General features: G+C 48.0%; 1 protein-coding gene across 4 annotated transcripts in view; it reads left to right on the plus strand.

Moving 5' to 3' along the window:
• The window catches only part of TIMELESS (timeless circadian regulator), a 64,896-nt gene that overhangs the window by 16,728 nt on the left and 28,039 nt on the right, over positions 1-20,129 (plus strand). For all 4 annotated transcript variants that reach the window (XM_083427296.1, XM_083427294.1, XM_083427297.1 and 1 more), the window contains exons 3-15: positions 759-912; positions 3,035-3,149; positions 3,921-3,983; positions 4,663-4,764; positions 6,122-6,277; positions 7,808-7,941; positions 8,083-8,170; positions 10,005-10,184; positions 11,371-11,588; positions 11,688-11,791; positions 12,975-13,144; positions 14,456-14,572; positions 17,580-17,731. In XM_083427296.1, the coding sequence (XP_083283422.1) occupies positions 759-912; positions 3,035-3,149; positions 3,921-3,983; positions 4,663-4,764; positions 6,122-6,277; positions 7,808-7,941; positions 8,083-8,170; positions 10,005-10,184; positions 11,371-11,588; positions 11,688-11,791; positions 12,975-13,144; positions 14,456-14,572; positions 17,580-17,731 (1,753 nt within the window). The remainder of the gene's footprint in view (positions 1-758; positions 913-3,034; positions 3,150-3,920; positions 3,984-4,662; positions 4,765-6,121; positions 6,278-7,807; positions 7,942-8,082; positions 8,171-10,004; positions 10,185-11,370; positions 11,589-11,687; positions 11,792-12,974; positions 13,145-14,455; positions 14,573-17,579; positions 17,732-20,129) is intronic.

The raw sequence follows: 20,129 nt of genomic DNA on the forward strand, positions 1-20,129 counted from the left end.
ATGCGGATGTGGATGGGGGATGCATTTTAGGGAAGCGTGTGATTTTTATACACTTAGGAAAAACCGATCCGTCATTAGAGCACAAGACTCTTAATCTCAAGGTTGTGGGTTCAAGTCCCACCTTGGGCAAAAGATTCCTGCATGGCATTAATAATAATAATAATAATAATAATAATAATGTAATTTATATCACGCCCATCTGGCTGGGTTTCCCCAGAAGGTCGGCGGTATGAATCCCCGCGACGGGGTGAGCTCCCATTGTTTGGTCCCTGCTCCTCCCAACCTAGCAGTTCAAAAGCACGTCAAAGTGCAAGTAGATAAATAGGCGGGAAGGTAAACGGCATTTCCATGTGCTGCTCTGGTTCGCCAGAAGCGGCTTAGTCATGCTGGCCACATGACCCGGAAGCTATCTGCGGACAAACGCCAGCTCCCTCGGCCTATAGAGCGAGATGCGTGCCGCAACCCCAAAGTCATCCCCGACTGGACTTAACGGTCAGGGGTACCTTTACCTTTACCTTCCCCATCTGTTGCTATTAAACAATATATAATGATATATGTGTTCGTGTTTTAGTATTGTTAAGATAATCAGGGGTTTCTGTTTTTCCATTTTTAAAAAGGGCTTCTTTTTGCAGCAATAATATAACCTTGCTTAATTTTTAAGTGGTGGGATAGGAAGGCCATGTGCTTTTTTGTTTCACATCCTTTCCAATGTTGCTCCCACATAACCCTTCTCTCCCTGCCCATCTCTCCGTGTTCAGAGAGTGTGAAAGACTTGATCCGCTACCTGCGCCACGAAGATGAGACGAGGGATATTCGGCAACAGCTGGGGGCGGCACAGATTCTGCAGAATGACCTGATCCCTATCATCGTCCAATACCCTCAAGACAAACAGCTCTTTGATGCTGTTATCAGGTAACCCGCGTGGGTGAGGGATGACTTGCTTGGCTCCTGTAGGTTTAATAAAACCCATACATTAACATTATAATAATCAGGAGCTCACCAAGTTAGTGGCTAAATATCTTTAGCTGGTTTTTTGTCATCGAAACACATTGCAGACATATGATCTTCCCGGAGACCTAGAGATGTAATGTTAGACTCCTTTGCCTCTTTCATTTGACAAATGTTTTGTGTCACTGGGAAGGCGGTATTTCTGTATTGATTTGCTATGGATGTCTGTATGTGATGCCAATAAAAGGTTTGATGAATGAATGAATATTATTCATGTACGTACAATGTTCCCTGACAGCGCTTTGATGAGAGACAGGACTAATAACTTATTTCAGTCCAAAGCCTTGATTGTGAAGAAGTCGGAGGTCACAGTGTAAGGGCATACAATGCATAAATGAAATTGGGATATATCTAAGGAGTGACCCTTTATAAGGAGATACAAAAATACTCTGAAAAAAGGAAGGCCTGCAAAAATTGTGGCCGGAACTTTGATAATGTTCCCAGCTTTCTTTAATTTTGATCTGTCATGGAGCTACGGCCCGATGGCAAAGCACCACTCTCTGATCTGGATCAGGACTGTATACTTTGTGGCCCACAAAGCTGAATGCAGCCCCCTAGGGATTCGATAAAGGGAAGAGTGCCATTCAACCAAGTTTTATTCAGCGTTAAAATGAATTTGGTCGTATTGATTCATTTCATTGGCTCTGCTCTGAGTAAAACTTGGTTGAATGCCACATAGAGTTTCTTAAGATGAGTGTTCCTCCTGAGACAGCCCTTTCCCTTGTGGCCATATACCTAGAATCATGGAATTGTAGAGTTTGAACCCAATGGTCATCTAGTCCAACCCCCTGCGATGCAGGAATCTCACCTAGACCTTCCAACCTTAAAAACCTCCAAGGCGGAGAGTCCACCATCTCCCAAGGGAGCCCATTGCACTGTCAAACAGATCTTACCATCAGAAAGTTCTTCCTAGTGTTTATTCAGAATCCCCTTACTTGTAACGTGAATCCATTGGTTTGAGTCCGGAGCAGGAGAAAACAAGCTTGCTCCATCTTTCATGTGACAGCCCTTTAGATATTTGAAGACGGCGATCATATTACCTCTCTGTCACCTCTTCTCCAGACTAAAATACCCAGCTTCCTTAGCTGTTCCTCATAAGGCTTGGTTTCCCTCTGAAAGCAGGATCCTGAATGTGGCTTTGCTTAATGGTCCGAAGAGATGGGCCTGTTTTTTTCCTACTATGAGAAAAGGTGCTTCTTTGTAATGCACTCTTATAATTTTAAGACCTAAAATGAGTCCCAAAGACTGTATCATCTGCTGGTTTTAAACCTGGCTCCAGAAAGCCTCAGGTAAAATAAATTTCAGTTCTTCCTCCTTATTTCTCACATTCGCTCTCCTTGAACAGAGCAGGTCAGCTAGTGGAATCTCTAGTTTTATCACTGGCAGCCTTAAGCAGAGAACCACTAGCCCCATCAAGGCTGCTTGCTCGCTTAGGACTCCGTGAAGCTATTTCACAGTACAGTGGTGCCTCGCAAGACGAAATTAATTCGTTCCGCGAGTTTTTTCGTAGAGCGAGTTTTTTCGTCTTGTGAAGCACCACGGCGGGGAGGGGTGGGGAGAAGCAGGGCAGCTGCCGCAGCCGGTCCTTGGACTCACCCGCGCCTTGTGGACACCGTGCGACGCGGCTGCTGGAGGGCGGCGGGGCTCAGGAGCACGACTCCGGCTGCAACGCTGGCTGCTGGCGGCAACGGCTCCTGAGGGGAGCGCGTGAGGGCGGTGGGCAGCGGCGCGAGGCAGCCAGAAGGTCGGCCGGAAGGTCGGAGGAGCCGTCAGCAGGAAGGTGGGAGGGAGCCGGAGGAGCGGGGAAGCGAGCGTGCGTGCGTGCGTGCAGTGACTGTCGCCATGACAGGAGAGGCAGGGCTGTTTCGTCTAGCGAAGCAAGCCCTTAGAAAAATCCGTTTTGCGAAGCACCTCAGAAAACGAAAAACCCTTTCGTCTAGCGGGTTTTTCGTCTTCCGAGGCATTCGTCTTGCGGGGTACCACTGTAATTGTTGGAGCCTCTTATTTTGTTTTCTTTTTCTCCTAGGTTAATGGTAAACCTAACCCAGCCAGCTGTCCTCTGCTTTGGCAAACTCCCCCAGGAAGCCAGCTTCCGACACCATTTCCTGCAAATCGTCTCTTATCTGCAGGCTTACAAAGAAGTGAGTGGTTCGTAGCAGGAGCTCGGCCTACACTCAAGTAGGACCCTGGTGGGGACACATGCCCAACTGGCATGTTCCCTCCCTCCTGGTCGGTCGTTCGGGAGCTTTCTTCACCCCGAACATCACAGTGACCGATGCCAACAGACATCGGCACACTTAGCGATCCTCAGAGTTTGTGCAACTTGCGTGACAGACCTCAGCAACTCAGCATTTTGGCTAATCTACTTTTTTTACATATTTACACACGGAGCACTGCAACATGCCTCCCTCTCTCTAGCATCAGACAGCTCTCTAGCATCAGACATCACAGAAGGGGTGTAACCTAAGACCACCCCTCAGATACATCGCACCTACATCACAGAAAAGGCGGTCTAAAACAGAAATTTGAATATTGATTTTCTCTTGTTGTTTATCTCCTGTCTGGCAGGTTACTTGATTGGATTGCCTGGGGAGCCTGGCCAGTCTTTTGTAATGAAAAATACTTAGTTCCTGGGCCAGGTCAAAGGCTCACACCCTATTCAAACACAGACATACCCTTAAGACAGGATTTGTGAAGGAAAAGACAATGGGGAGGCTTTTCTACTTTGACCTTGCAGAGAAAACATTTGGTCACTTTGGGACAGCTTGGGAATCAAAATGGTTCCAGGTCGGTCTTCCTGTGCTGATCTATGTATGTGCTTGGTTGGTACACTTATGAACATTACCATATATCTAAGGCCATAAAATTCCTATCACAGGGGAGACTAACACGCTTCCTTCTCCACCTTGTAGGCATTTGCCAACGAGAAGATCTTTGGGGTACTGAGTGAAAAGTTATATGACCTGCTGCAGCTGGTGAGTAATAATAATAATAATAATTTATTATTTGTACCCCGCCCATCTGGCTGGGTTTCCCCAGCCACTCTGGGCGGCTTCCATAGAAACAAAAAATACAGTAAAATATCACAGATTAAAAACTTCCCTGAACAAGGCTGCCTTAAGATGTCTTCTAAATGTCAGGTAGTTATTTATCGCTTTGACATCTGATGGGAGGGCGTTCCACAGGGAGGGCGCCACTACCGAGAAGGCCCTCTGCCTGGTTCCCTGTAGCTTTGCTTCTCGCAATGAGGGAACCGCCAGAAGGCCCTCGGTGCTGGACCTCAGCGTCCGGGCAGAATGATGAGGGTGGAGACGCTCCTTCAGGTATACTGGGCCGAGGCCGTTTAGGGCTTTAAAGGTCAACACCAGCACTTTGAATTGTGCTCGGAAATGTACTGGGAGCCAATGAAGGTCTTTCAATGAAGGTAGTACTGTTTTGGCCCCCAGTCCCAGAAGTGGCACTTTGTGGGGGACCCGATCCTCAAGTGCAAGGAGCCAGAAGGGATTTAGGGAATGGATGTGGAAGGGGACCAAAAAAAGGGGGTGGGAGGGCAAGGTTGGGTTTTGGGCAGAGGCAACAAAGCTCTGCCCTGTGACCCACTTGTGTTGTGGGGGGTTTATATATGATGACCTGCCCCTTCCTTCCTGCCCCCAGGACTGGGAACAGCGTCAGGAGGAGGATAACCTCTTAATCGAGCGGATCCTGCTGTTGGTGCGCAATGTGCTGCATGTCCCGGCCGATCCCAATGAGGAGAAGGTACTCGCATGTCTGAAGGGTGGGCACCCAATTGCGGTCAGGCTGCTACTGGTCTAGGGCTTTGCCTGAAGGTGCGAAAGAAGCACCTGAGCTTTTGCAGAGGTTCACCTACCTGTATCTCTGCTTTCACAGTAGTCACTGCTTTGGTTTTTTTTTATACCCCGTTTTAGGGTGAATTACTGTACTTTTCCGTGTACAAAATGAGGTTTTATATTTTAAAACCGTGTTTAAAAATTGGGGGGGTTGTCTTACACAGTGTTACCTCAGGTTACATACGCTTCAGGTTACATATGCTTCAGGTTACAGACTCCGCTAACCCAGAAATATTACCTCAGGTTAAGAACTTTGCTTCAGGATGAGAACAGAAATCGTGCTTCAGCGGCGCAGCAGCAGCAGGAGGCCCCATTAGCTAAAGTGGTCCTTCAGGTTAAGAACAGTTTCAGGTTAAGAACGGACCTCCGGAACGAATTAAGTACTTAACCCGAGGTACCACTGTACACGGATAGTACACATAGGTGGGACTTGGTTTTTGTTGCTGTGGTGAGCTGGAGATTGTCAGCGGCTATTGGGCGTGTTATTGGTGGCTTCGGCAAGGGCACCCTGCCCCCAAAAGCTCAACAGATCTGGGCAATCCTTTCCGTCTTATACATGGGGGCGTGTTATACACGGAAAAATACTGTATATAATAATGGCTTGACTTAGGCTTGACTTGAAGCAGAGGCTTGCTGGTTTACACATTCACATTATACGCACATCACTACACATTCACCACGCTATCGTTAAATCTGCTGGATAAGGGGTGGAGGGGAACGGGAACAGTCATAGGTTTTGCTTGTCTCTGGTATATTGCAAGAGATTTGCTCGCTATGTCACGCTAGTACGTGAATTGACATGATAGATTTCCACACACAACCTCTGCAGGAGTGAGGTGTGTCAGTAGTTCTGCTTAAAATGTGCATTGCACATTGTCTCCATTTAGATTATATAGGAGTAACCCTAGCAAAAAAATTGAGGGATTTTGCTCCTGGTCTGACATTGCAGACTAGGTTAGCACTGCTGAGCTACGGTTTCGGTAGTCGATCGGACTCCTGGAACAGATTATGTTCGAGAACTACGACACCACTGTATATATATTTAACACAAACTTATTGTTCCTTGGAATGCAGTTTGAAAGCCAGCAACGGATAGTGTCCCTGTCCTCAACAACCACAGTGTCCTTCCTTCCTTCCTTCCTTCCTTGCTTGCTTCCTTGCTTCCTTCCCCTCACCCCTTGGTATCCCTACTCAGAAGAAGAAGCACCTTAGGTCATGAGGACCGCAGTGCCCTTGTACTCAGGCTCCTGTGGTCTTTCTCATAGAACATTGACGACGATGCCAACACTCACGACCGGGTGCTATGGGCCATCCACATCAGTGGCATGGATGATCTGCTCAAATTCTTGGCCAGCTCCCAGAGCGAGCAGCAGTGGAGCCTACATGTGCTTGAGATCATCTCCCTTATGTTCCGTGACCAGGTAAGTAAGGGGAGGAGGAAGAGGGTTGGACAAGGCGGGCGATAGTCTTCAGGTGGCTGAACCCAGGCCTGTTGAATTGCTGGTTGGGCTGTCCTTTGGATACAGTCTGTGTTAGAAGTTGGCAGTGCTATTTTTCTAGAAAAAGAGGTGCCAGAGCTCACCATGAACACCTCCCTTGTTCTCTTATACAGTCGTACCTTTGAAGTCAAACTGAATCCATTCCAGAAGTCTGTTCGACTTCCAAAACGTTCAGAAACCAAAGTGTGGCTTCAGATTGGCTGCAGGAAGGTCCTGCAGCCAATCAGAAGCTCCGTCGGCCGTTCGGCTTCCAAAAGAATGTTTGAAAACCAGAACACTCACTTCTGGGTTTCGATCTTTCGGAAGCCGATTTGTTTGGGAGCCAAGGCATTCGAGATACACAGTACGACTGTAATGGCAATGGCGCCCGCCAGAGAGGTGCCGGAAATGAGTTTCCGGCTGAAGAAACGCTCTTGAAGTGGGAATGAAGCCCCAGGAATTTAGTGGCATTCAAAACATATATACTGTAGAAAGGGAAGAAGGAAAAGGGAGAGTTTGAATACAAGACGAAAGAGGAGATGGCAATAGTTTTCACCTGTACTTGTGAGAGATTTGTGGGGTTTGGTGTAATTGGGACAGTTTTTGGTGGGTTGGGAAACAGCGGTTGCTAACAAAACTAGTGAATAATAATTTTATTTATTTATTTATACCCCACCCATCTGGCTGGGCTTCCCCAGCCACTCTGGGCGGCTTCCAACAAAATATTAAAATACAGTAATGCATCAAACATTAAAACTTCCCTAACCAGGGCTGCCTTCAGATGTCTTCTAAAAGTTTGGTAGTTGTTGTTCTCTTTGACATCTGGTGGGAGGGCGTTCCACAGGGCAGGCGCCACTACCGAGAAGGCCCTTTGCCTGGTTCCCTGTAACTTGGCTTCTCGCAGTGAGGGAAGCGCCAGAAGGGCATCAGCGCTAAACCTCAGTGTCCGGGTAGAACGATGGAGGTGGAGACGCTCCTTCAGATATATTGGACCGAGTATATCTGTGATACATAGGAACAGGACTTCCAGGTTTAGAGACAATGTGCCTTCAGATAACGCATGCGAAGGGCAAAAACGGACATGTCTTGAGCGTGGTCATTTTGTGAGTCTTTTCACTTGGTCACTGTTAGGTGAAGTGATGGGTGAGTTAGTTGACATTTAGATCTCGCTGTTCTCTAGCAGGCTGCCTTGCTGACCAAGCCAGCAGGGCCCAGTGGCCGGGCATGTTGGGTGTTTCAGTCCATCAACATCTAAATGGCCACAGGTTAACCTTCCCCGGTCAAACCTAACACGGTTGTCCTTATGTTTAGCATTTTGTAAGCCTTCTCAAAGTTGGGAGGCACAGAAGACAGGCAGAAAGATTGCCTTGTCCTATAGGCAACCTGCAGTGACTACTCTGCCTGGGATGGGCTTGGCATTGGGTGAGCCTAGCTTGGCTTGCAGGAAGTCACAGAAGTCCGTGTCCCCAACAGAACCCAGAGCAACTGGCAGCAACAGGGCAGGCCCGCTCAGCCAAGGAGCAGAGCGCAGACGCCGCTGAATTGGAGCACCTGAGGCAGAAGGAACTGGCTGAGAAGAAGAGCCGGGTTCTCCAGCGGAGCAGCAGGTGAGGCAGGGTGGATTCGATGTAAATCAAATCGATTTCAATCACTAGTCAGTAAGACCTGTGCTTCTAACACTTCTGATCCTTGATTCAAACTATGCTTGTTCCCCTGATATATGCATCTGCTTCTCCCTTTCCCCGCAGGCACTCTCGTTTCGGTGGCTGCTACGTCATTCAGGGCCTGAAGTCTTTTGGAGACAGAGATGTTGTGATGCATAAGGGACTGCAAAATGTAAGTTGATGTGGGTGCAGGTGTGTGTGTGTGTGTGGTGGGGAGAGTTGTTCCCTTTGCTACTTTGGGTTGTGAAGTGTGTTAAGTATAGTAATTTAATTCGCAGACATTGTCAATGCTTGCATGTGTGTAAAGGTAAAGGGACCCCTGACCATTAGGTCCAGTCGTGGCCGACTCTGGGGTCGCGGTGCTCATCTCGCTTTATTGGCCAAGGGAGACGGCGTACAGCTTCCGGGTCATGTGACCAGCATGACTAAGCCGCTTCTGGTGAACCAGAGCAGCGCACGGAAACACCGTTTACCTTCCCGCCGGAGTGGTACCTATTTATCTACTTGCACTTTGCCATGATTTCGAACTGCTAGGTTGGCAGGAGCAGGGACCGAGCAACGGGAGCTCACCCCGTCACGGGGATTCGAACCACCCACTTTCTGATCGGCAAGCCCTAGGCTCTGTGGTTTAACCCACAGCGCCACCCCACTTGCATGCATTACTTTGTGTTTAAATTGGATTGGTTGGTAACCAAGTTCAGAGAGTTTTGTAGGGGTTCTCATGCGATTGGCTCTCGTTGGTCACATTGGGGGCATACAGTGAAGGAGAGACTCTGTTTTATGTGAGGCAAGATGGCTGTGTTTTAGAATCCACAGTGAACACCGCTAGGTTGAATTGAATGTTGGAGTGCTTCTCCGCTTGGGAGAAAGAGAGCAAAGATGCAGGAGAAGGCAAAAGTGGGCAATCTGTCATAGGAGCTGCAAGGCCTGGCCTGAGATACAGAAGGCTGAGTGCTGAGCTCTGGAAAGAGGAAAATACAGTTGTTTGGAAGTTAGAAGAAGAGACCGTAAGCCCATGCTTGAACAAGCACGCGACTGTAAATATTATGTTTTAAATTATCTTATAACTAGAGTTTCTGCAAGTAAAGCTTTTGAATGTTAAAGTCTGGGCATTGGTTTAATTTCCAAAGAAGGGTGTCAGTCATGGTTTGAGCTTCTTAGCTGCGTTTTCGCTACTCTTATTTCAACAAAAAAGTGGTAGCCCAGAAAGCCCTCACTTGCCTACCCTTACAAGCCCCCTCAACTGCAGAGGAAGCTGCAGTTGTGGATTCTGTACCTATACTCCTCCTCTGGTGCCCCTCAGGTGTGGAGAACCTGTGGCCCTCCAGCCATCGCTGAACTACGCTTCCCTAGCAGCCCCAGCAAGCATGGCCAATGGCCAGTGATTATGGGAGTTGTAGTTCAACAATATACAGAAGGCCAGGGGTTCCCCACACATGGTGGGCAGGAATGGGGCAGGAGAAATAATAATAATAATTTATTATTTATACCCCGCCCATCTGGCTGGGTCCCCCCAGCCACTCTGGGCGGCTTCCAACAAAACACTAAAATACAATAACCTATTAGACTTTAAAAGCTTCCCTAAACAGGGCTGCCTTTAGATGTCTTCTGAATGTCAGGTAGTTGTTTATCGCTTTGACATCTGATGGGAGGGCATTCCACAGGGTGGGTGTCACTACCGAGAAGGCCCTCTGCCTGGTTCCCTGTAACTTGGCTTCTCGCAGCGAGGGAACCGCCAGGTGAAAGATGGGGGGTGGAGACGCTCCTTCAGGTATACAGGACCAAGGCCGTTTAGGGCTGTAAAGGTCAGCATCAACACTTTGAACCGTGCTCGGAAACATACTGGGAGCCAATGCAGCTCTCTCAGGACCGGTGTTACGTGGTCCCGGCGGCCGCTCCCAGTCACCAATCTAGCTGCCACATTCTGGATTAATTGTAGTTTCCAGGTCACCGCTGCAGCCATCCCCACCTTCTTATCTTCTCTGCTCTCTCCTGTTCCTGGGCAGGTGAAGAACTACAGCCACGATCTGGCCAAGGAGGTACGGCGGGTGCCAAAGAGGCGCCAGCTTGCCCGCGACGGCGAGGGCGTCTCTCGCCGCTCAGCCCTCAACGTGAGGCTTTTCCTCAAGGAGTTCTGCGTGGAGTTTTTGGAGAACTGCTACAATCGCCTGATGTGTCTGGTCAAGGTGAGAGTGGTGTCCGTATCCTGCCAAGCGAGTTTGGGGGTGGCAAATGGAGCGTCCTGGAAAGGGGAAGCGGGAGGGGAGGGATGTTGGTGGTGTTGGGCAGAGCTGCAGCACTGCCTTCCCCGGGGATATCGGTTCCTTAACATAAAAGTGCCAACTCAGCCGGATCTGGCAAGACATCATCCTTATTTCTGTTCCAGATCAGAACTTTGTATTTTAAGGATTTGATTTTAACTTTTGTCATTGGGCAGTAAGAGTTTAATCCAGTGACGCCGTTGCACAAACAGAACAGTTTCCACTTGTGCTACAGACCCTCCCCCACCTCGAAAAAAATCTGCATCGGAGAGTTGGAGGAACTCCCAGAATGGATTGCCGGTTAATGACTTTGCTGGATACAACCCAGTATAAATATTGTAAAGAAAAACCGGTGCTGGTTGGTGTGATGGGTGACAAATGCCCTGGAAGCACATGGAGATGAATAGGTCTCATAAAGACCTCCCTCCAGTCCTTTCTTATTGTGCAAATAAAGAAAGGTAGAAAGGTGCAAATGTTCATATTTTACAGTGGTACCTCAGGTTAAGTACAGTGGTACCTCAGGTTCCATACGCTTCAGGTTACACACGCTTCAGGTTACAGACTCCGCTAACCCAGAAATAGTGCTTCAGGTTAAGAACTTTGCTTCAGGATGAGAACAGAAATCGTGCTCCGGCAGTGCGGCGGCAGCGGGAGGCCCCATTAGCTAAAGTGGTGCTTCAGGTTAAGAACAGTTTCAGGTTAAGTACAGACCTCCGGAACGAATTAAGTACTTAACCTGAGGTACCACTGTACTTAATTCGTTCCGGAGGTCCGTACTTAACCTGAATCTGTTCTTAACCTGAAGCACCACTTTAGCTAATGGGGCCTTCTGCTGCTGTCACGCCGCCAGAGCCCGAGTTCTGTTCTCATCCTGAAGCAAAGTTCTTAACCTGAAGCACTATTTCTGGGTTAGTGGAGTCTGTAACCTGAAGCGTATGTAACCTGAAGCGTATGTAACCTGAGGTGCCAGAGTATATAGAAGTTACCACCACTGTGCTCTGCATCTGAAATTTCTTGCAGTCCACAGTGCACATAATAGGAACCCAAACAGAGGAGCAGTAACAGGATCAGCTGCTTCCTCTTGATGTTCCTCTTCTCCCCTGTTCTGCAGGATCACCTGATCAGGGAGAAGGCCCAGCAGCACGATGAGACCTACTACTTATGGGCCATGGCTTTTTTCATGGCCTTCAACCGGGCTTCGTCTTTCCAACCTCAGCTGGTTTCTGAAACGGTTAGCGTTCGGACTTTCTACTTCATTGAGCAGAGCCTGACCAAGTACTATGAGATGTTACTTATGGATAAGAAGGAGGCTACTTCTTGGTCTAGAAGGTAAGGGGCCTTAGTCACCCTGTGGAAAGGCCTGCTGGGTTTCCCCCTCTTGTTTTGGCTGTGCGACTGAGTCCTTTTGTCCCTTGTCTCTCTCTCCAGGATGCATCTGGCTCTCAAAGCCTACCAGGAACTGCTAAGGACGGTGCACGAAATGGACCATTCTCAAGAAGAAGCTTTGCGCAACAGCAGTCACATCATAAAGAGTGAGGATTTTTAGTTGTAGAAAACACAACCTCTTAGGACAGAGTCCTTTTGGAGTCCATGGCTCCCTTGACCAACCACATTCTTTCTGCGGCACCCCTGTGGGGCTCAGGAGCCCAGTTGTGTCACCCCTTGCTTGCAGAGCCGGCAGCCCCTCACCCTTTTCAAAATACCTTCCCCTTGGGGAGTGCTCCCTTGGCCTCCTCTTCTCCCCTCTCCTTGGGAGTCCTCTGGGCTGCCGCCCCTGGTCTCTGAGCTGTCCTCCCTGCCCCCAAAAGAGGTGCCTCCTCACACTGTCTCACAGGGGCCTGGGAAGCACCCCCTGGCCAGCCCCAGAGGCACTATTCGCCTGCGGAGCTTGAAGCCAGGGGTGTTGCAACAAACAGCTGTGCAAGCCTTTGGCAGGCAGAGATGCGAGAGGGCATCAGAGGAGGGAGGGAAGGGAAGAGGGACAGAGGCCAGTGTTGCCTGTGGCACCCATGTCCACCATTCAAGGCACCCCAGGGTGCCACAGCACACTGGTTGAAAACCACTGTCTTAGAACAATGTCCTGTCTGTGCTTAAGACCCAGTTCTTACTGAGAGGCAATGACTTGAGAGCTTTATGTGTTGGGCGGATGTGCTGTGTTAGGTAGCCTCAGGAGCACATAGATGATAATGGAGAAGAAAGAAACGGTTGTCCGTTTGCTATTGTTTTCAATTTATGAATTGCCATTTATACACGTCTTTTTAGAAATATTATCTCTAAGAAACAGCTAAGCCGCTGAAGATCTTGTTGGAAAGTCAACAGAAAACAAGCGCCCAAAACAGAGACTTTTCCATACAGCTGGAAAAGCTTGTCAAAACAAAAATGTCTTCTGTTTCACGGAAGTACTGATAGTAGGCACTTGTCAGGGATACTGTTCCACAGAACAGGGGCATCTGCTGTACTGTGGACAGGGCTTTTGATATTTTTTGGACTTGGAAGGAGAAACTCCTTCAGGACACAGTGACCCTACTAGGTCTATAAGGCAATCTCAAGGAACCTGGTCGTGAGCTGTACACAGGTTGCCCGGCCCCCAAGTGGATTTAGCATAAAGTGCTTAGGATCCTATTCCTTCCGCTATTTTTTAATTTCTTGTAGAGCAGGAAACGCTGGCTTGTGTGCACGGATAACACTAACAACATGACCACCTCTTTCTCCCAGACAACATTTTCTACTTGATGGAGTACCGCGAGCTGTTCCTCACCCTCTTCCGTAAGTTTGATGCCACAAAGCAGCCGAGGTCATTCCTGAAAGATCTGGTGGAGACCACTCACCTTTTCGTGAAGATGCTGGAGAGATTTTGCAAAGGGAGGAACAACCTAGTGGTCCAGGTATATTGGTGTCTGGGGACAAAGTCCTTTCCATGCAGGGAAGCTGGCGGGTCCCAAGTAGGCCGCACTAGGCCTCTCTATTTCAGCCAAGCCACACAGACCCATAGCCGTCAACCGTCCCTTATTTGGCAGGAAAGTCCCTTATCCCAGCGCTGTGTCCCACTGCTGTCCCTTATTGATGATGTCCCTTAAATTTCCTGTGTTTCAAAGGAAGCAGCTCCTCTGCCTCCCTCCCTCCCTCCCTGCCAGCCAGGGAGGAGGGAGGCTCCAACTGTATTGCTTGGCTGCATTGCTCACCCAATAAGGAGTCTAAGAACGACTGCGGGGTGGAGCTTGCATGCCTTGTGCCGATCAAATCGGCCGCATTGCCTGGGGCGCTTCCCAGCGGAGAGGTGATGTGGTTTTCCTTGCTGCACCCCCTTTGCCGGGTTGCTGCACTGTGGGAACCACCGCTTGAGGCTTCGTTTGGCTGCTGGCTGGGCTTTCTGCTTTTGGCTTGGAGGGGCTCAGAAGTTGAGCATACTTGTGTTCGGAAAATCCCTTATTTTGGCTGCTGATCCCTTATTTTCAAATCTGTAAGTTGACAGCTATGCACAGACCTGCCCTTCCCTATACATAATATAGGGTGTCAGGTGCGGGGATAGGTAAGGGTGGGGCTTTGCAGACACCAACAAACAGCTGATTGCCAGTACCTGCGAAACCCCTTCCGCAGCGCTTCCTAAGCTGATCGTTGGTGTCTGTGAAGCACTGCACACACTTTCTGGGCAAATCAGTTTCATTTGTTGAGACATTAGGAAGAATAGGGGGAAAGATGAGTGGGGGTGGGGTCGGGTGGCGATGTTTCTATTTTACTTAATATATGTGGGGTTTTGTGTCAGCGTTGTTTGTGCAGGTTCTCTGCTGTTCACTTGTGTTCCTTTGGTGGTGAGAGAGGTTGGGGTTGGCCTAGGGTGCGGCTGTTCATTTGGGGTTGGCTGTGGTGGTCTTTGTTTTCCTGTGTGAGAGGGGTGGGTGGGTGTTTTGGATCAGGTTAGCCATACTGATTTGTATGCTGTTGGTGGATTTTTGTCATTGTCTTGTTGGGCTGTGTATGTGATAAAGGGGAGCCATACCGGGGTGAAGGTGTTTGTCCCTGTGTCGGTTTCAGTTTATTGGTTAATTTTTCTAGTAAGGCGAGAGGATTGATTTAATCACTTTCCCTGGGCCGTGCTTGTGGACAAAGGGCTTTAGCATTGCTACACTTCTGTCAGCAGCCCCTTTTCCTCAAAAGCTGGCCCAAAAACCAGGAAGCTGTTGGTTGGTTTGTTGCAGAGCAAGAAAATCAAGAGGAAGAAGAAGCCTGCTAGGTCGGCTGTGCAGCCCCGAGCACCTGAGGAGCTGGAGAAGATGTGGACGAGGCTGGCTGAGCAAATTGATAAATGCATCAAGGTAGGATAATGGGAAATAACCAGTCTTGACACAGCAGCTTGGGGGCTTCTGTATTTTGTTTTCTAGCTGACCGGAAACGGAGAGCGGCGCTTTTGCAGCTCTCTTGTTTGATCCAGTTCTAAAATGCACAAGGTTCTGAAGTCATAAAGGTAAAGGGACCCCTGACCATTAGGTCCAGTCGTGGCCGACTCTGGGGTTGCGGCGCTCATCTCGCTTTATTGGCCGAGGGAGCCCGCATAGAGCTTCCAGGTCATATGGCCACCATGACTAAGCCGCTTCTGGTGAACCAGAGCAGCGCACGGAAACGCTGTTTACCTTTCCGCCGGAGCGGTACCTATTTATCTACTTGCACTTTGACGTGCTTTCGAACTGCTAGGTTGGCAGGAGTCTGAAGTCATAGGAACACACAAAAGGGAGCTGCCTTTTGCTGTCAACTTAGGCCATTGGCCCACCTAGCACTCTCTTGTGCAGTGCCTGTCTAGGGTTTCAGAAAGGGACCTTTGCAGTCCCCATCTGACTGGGCTTGAATCTGGGGCGCTTCTACACACAAAGCTCTACCATTAAGTTGCAACCACTCCTCAAAAGTCATGCAGAGCTTTGCATATAGATACGAGTACAGAAAATAAAATCAGACTCAAATATTCTGGTTGTTTTTTTTTAAGTCTTCCAAGTGCATGGAAAAATGTAAATAAGGCAGAGGGGGTAAAACCCCTCACCCACCTCTTGAGCAATTTTATAGTAAAGGGGACCCCTGACCATTAGGTCCAGTCATGGCCGACTCTGGGGTTGCGGTGCTCATCTCACTTTATTGGCCGAGGGAACCAGCGTACAGCTTCCGGGTCATGTGGCCAGCATGACTAAGCCGCTTCTGGCGAACCAGAGCAGCGCACGGAAACGCCGTTTACCTTCCCACTAGAGTGGTACCTATTTATCTACTTGCACTTTGACGTGCTTTCAAACTGCTAGGTTGGCAGGAGCAGGGACCAAGCAACGGGAGCTCACCCCATCACGGGGATTCGAACCACCAACCTTCTGACTGGCAAGTCCTAGGCTCTGTGGTTTAACCCACAGAACCACCTGCATCCCTAATATTTTGCAAAAGGAAGTAAACTGTCTGTGTTCAGTTGGAAAATTCTATTTATTAGATATTCCATTTGTATCCAGCTTTTACTGCAAGAAGCTCAAGGTGGCATGCATGGTTCCCCCCCTCCCTTTTTATTTAACCAACAACCCTATGAGGTAGGTTGTGGGGGGAGAGGGGGTGACTGGCCCAAGGTCACCTTACACCACTCTGGCTCTGATAGTACTGCCTAGTGTACTGATCATATTTTCTAGTTGTGTGAAGTCTGGATATTGGTCTGTGAATGTTCAGTTGCCAACAGTGGCTTGGTGACACTTGTTTTGCAGTTTCGCTTTTGCATCTTGCTAAAATCTTCTCAAGAGAGGTGTGAAAACCGATGTTAGTAGTGCAATAGCCCACTGAATTTGCTCAGCCATCATTCATGCAGTGCCTTCTGGAAGCCAGTAGAGGGGTTGGGCTGCTAACTTGCCAGATGTTGAGCTGGTTTTGTAAGTCCTCTAGCCCTATTTTGAGATGGCGCCACAGCCTCCTTTCCGAAGATTTGATAAAAAGCATGTGTTTGGAAATGCAGGCAGGCTTGCAGTCTGAAAAACGCGTTAAAATTAAAAATGTTCCTATCATTTGACGGGCAAAGAATTCCGCCCTGGTCGAATAGAACTCTCCAGTGCGTGTGGCAGAAAAACCTTAGTGTGAATCTGCATTCAATCCTTCCTCTTTGAAAGTTGACTTACTTTATTAATCTTGCCCTCGTTGGGAATACATCCAGCATCTATCTTTTATTTATTTATTTATTTATTTATAAACCTAAACTTTTCAGGTTTATACATTTAATTGATTTTACAATCACTTTAACATTTCAAAGCTTGACTTCCTTCCCCCTCTTTCTGCAGTTCCTTGAATTTATTCATTAATATATTATGCATATCCAAATTCATTTATTTATCTACTTTAAATATATACCCTTACGAAACTGCAGGTTATTACCGTAATACTGCCCATTGGTTTTATCTGTTTGTAAATATTGAATAAACCATTTCCATTCTTTTACAAAAAGTTTGTTGTCTTGATTTCTTATCCTTCCGGTTAGTTTCTCCATTTTTGCATATTCCATAAGTTTTTGTATCCATTCTTCTTTCGTCAAGACTTCTTCTTTCCATTTTGGGGCAAATAACATTCTTGCCGCTATAGTTACGTACATAAATAAATTTCTGTACAATTTAGGTCAGGGGTAGGCAAACTAAGGCCCGGGGGGCCAGATGCGGCCCAGTCGCCTTTTCAATATGGCCCGCGGATGGTCCAGGAATCAGCGTTTTTTTACATGAGTAGAAAATGTCCTTTTATTTAAAATGCATCTCTGGGTTATTTGTGGAGCATAGGAATTTGTTCATTATTTTTCCTCAAAATATATTCCGGCCTACCATGTGGCCTGAGGGACGGTAGACCGGCCCCCTGCTGAAAAAGTTTGCTGACCCATGATTTAGGTACAGTGGTGCCCCGCAAGACGAATGCTGGGCAAGACGGAAAACCCGCTAGACGAAAGGGTTTTCCGTTTTGGAGGTGCTTCGCAAAACGAATTTCCTATGGGCTTTCTTCGCAAGACGAAAATGTCTTGCAAGTTGCTGCGATTTTTCCCCGCTCCCCACCCCCTTTTTCTAAGGCACTAAGCTGCTAATAGCCTTTTAGCAGCTAATCCGCTAATCCCTTAAGCCTTTAATAGCCGCTAATAGCCGCTAAACCGCTAATAGCGCTAATCCGCTAATGGGGTTGCTTCGCAAGACGAAAAAACCGCTAGACGAAGAGTCTCACGGAACGGATTCTTTTCGTCTTGCGAGGCACCACTGTAGTTCTGTCCCTATAATTCCCCAAAGAAAAGCTTCTGGGTTTTTTTACAAAGGTTGTTTTCCGGCATCTCTTTCTTGCCGTCAGGGTCCTGAGCCTCTCCCAGAGGATGTTGTCCCTTTCGATGCTGCATCGGAAATTCCACTGGAGGAGCAGCGAGCTGAGGCCATGATACGGATCCAAGACAGTCTACTGGCTGGCCAGGCACCTGAAGCTCTGTCCCTCTTGCGGTCAGCAAGGTAAGGAAGTGGCTTCAAGGAATGTATCCGTGTCCTTTAATCATAATAATCATAATAAAATTTTATTAATATCCCGCCCTCCTCAGCCGGGCTCAGTGCGGCTAACAACAGTAAAAGTAACACAGTTTACATAAAATCAGAATCAATTAATTGAAATACATTCTAAAATCAATTCATTCTAAAATCAATTCAGAGTCAAATTAATGGCAACCATTGGGCCAGAGTTCTATGAGGATTACAGAAGGAGGGGGTCAGGCTGTGCCTCTGCTAAAGGCCTGGTGGAACAGCTCTGTCTTGCAGGCCCTGCGGAAAGATGTCAAGTCCCGCAGGGCCCTAGTCTCTTGTGGCAGAGCGTTCCACCAGATCGGAGTCACAGCTGAAAAAGCCCTGGCTCTGGTTGAGGCCAGCCTAACGTACCTGTGGCCTGGGATCTCCAAGATGTTTTTTGTTTGAAGACCGTAAGGTCCTCCGTGGGACATACCAGGAGAGGCGGTCCTGTAGGTACGAGGGTCCTAGGCCGTATAGGGCTTTAAAGGTTAAAACCAGCACCTTAAACCTGATCCTGTACTCCACCGGGAGCCAGTGCAGCTGGTATAGCACCGAGTGAATGTGATCCCGCAGCAAGGACCCCGTAAGGAGCCTTTCCGTGGCATTCTACACCCGCTGGAGTTTATAATAGTCTGTGAAGCACAATTGGTGAATCAGAGGAGCTGGAATCACAGAGTTGGGAGGGACCCAAGGGCCATCTAGTCCAACCCCTTGCAAATACAGGAATCTCGGCTAACACATCCATGACAGATGGCCATCCATCCACCTGCTTTATAACCTCCAAGGAAGGAGAGTCCACCACCTCTTGTGGGAATCTGTTCCACTGCCGAACAGCTCTTATTGCCAGAAAGTTTCCCCCGTATGTTTAGTTCGGAATCTCCCTTCTTGTAACTTGAAGCCATTGGTTCGAGTCCTACCCTGCAGAGCAGGAGAAAACAAGTTTGCTCCTCCAGAAGCTCGGCTCTGCCCTCACCGGTCCTGGAAGGATCCTTTAAAAAAAGTCCCATATACTCAGAGACTTTGTGCCTGTTCACTGAGGGATAGAGGAAGCCCAGAGCGCTTGTTCTTTAGATGTCCCTTTTATGAAGAGGCACGTAGTGAGAACATTGATCCCCTGCTGGTGAGGCTCGCTGACCTCCCAGAAAAGCAAAAATTTGACCTTTTCCTGTTAGGCAAAGATCATAAGACAACCTGGATGATCGCCAGATTTTGTGTAGGCACAGACCATCCCCCAACCCAAACTAGTTCGTTAAGAAAATCCCCAAGTTTTACGTGTCTATACACTTATTGCATTTATAAATTTTAAATTTATTGTGCATTGTTTTAAATGTTTGCTTTCCTTCTAGGATTGTACCCCCAAGTGTGTTTTATAAACTGCTCTCCGACCGTAATAAATTATCTATATCTATCTATTTAACAAGCTTGCTCCCTCTTCCACATGACAGCCTTAAGGTAGTTGAATATGGTTATTTTGACACGCAAAGTTGACCATCTCTGTTGTAAGAAAGCTGAAAAGTAAAGGAAGTGTTGGAAGCAGCTAGGTTTTCAGCGTCATTGAGTGGTTTTTAGCAGCACCGTTTAACAAATGAACGTGTGCAGCAGAAGGGTCTTCTTCCAGAAATGCATGGCAAATGTCCCAAGCGGCTTGCAATCTAAATGTTGACACGAGGGACTAAGAAGAAGAGGAGATGATCATGGGTTGGGGAGGAGTGACATGGGCAATATGGGGGTTCTAGCCCCCCCAACTAAGAAGAGATTGCCAGCTTCACATAGGCCTATTTTGTTCTTTAGACATTTATCTAAAATGTTCTTAGGAATGTTATTTGGAAGGAAGCATTTATGAACGTATTCATGAAGGCCAGTTGGATGCATCTCTATGCACAGACATAGACGCAAGGCACACAAGTAGAGATGTTTGCTGGATTATCACCCTTGTTCACAGTTCTGTAGTTGCTAAAGGGGTGTGTGGGCATAGAATCATAGAGTTGGAAGAGACCACAAGGGCCATCGAGTCCAACCCCCTGCCAAGCAGGAAACACCATCAGAGCACTCCTGACATATGGTTGTCAAGCCTCTGCTTAAAGGCCTCCAAAGAAGGAGACTCCACCACACTCCTTGGCAGCAAATTCCACTGTCGAACAGCTCTTACTGTCAGGAAGTTCTTCCTAATGTTTAGGTGGAATCTTCTTTCTTGTAGTTTGGATCCATTGCTCCGTGTCCGCTTCTCTGGAGCAGCAGAAAACAACCTCCCTCCCTCCTCTATGTGACATCCTTTTGTATATTTGAACATGGCTATCATATCACCCCTTAACCTCCTCTTCTCCAGGCTAAACAGGCCCAGCTCCCTGAG

Source organism: Podarcis tiliguerta, assembly GCF_965153285.1.
Source record: "Podarcis tiliguerta genome assembly, chromosome: 2".
Taxonomy (NCBI): Eukaryota; Metazoa; Chordata; class Lepidosauria; order Squamata; family Lacertidae; genus Podarcis; species Podarcis tiliguerta.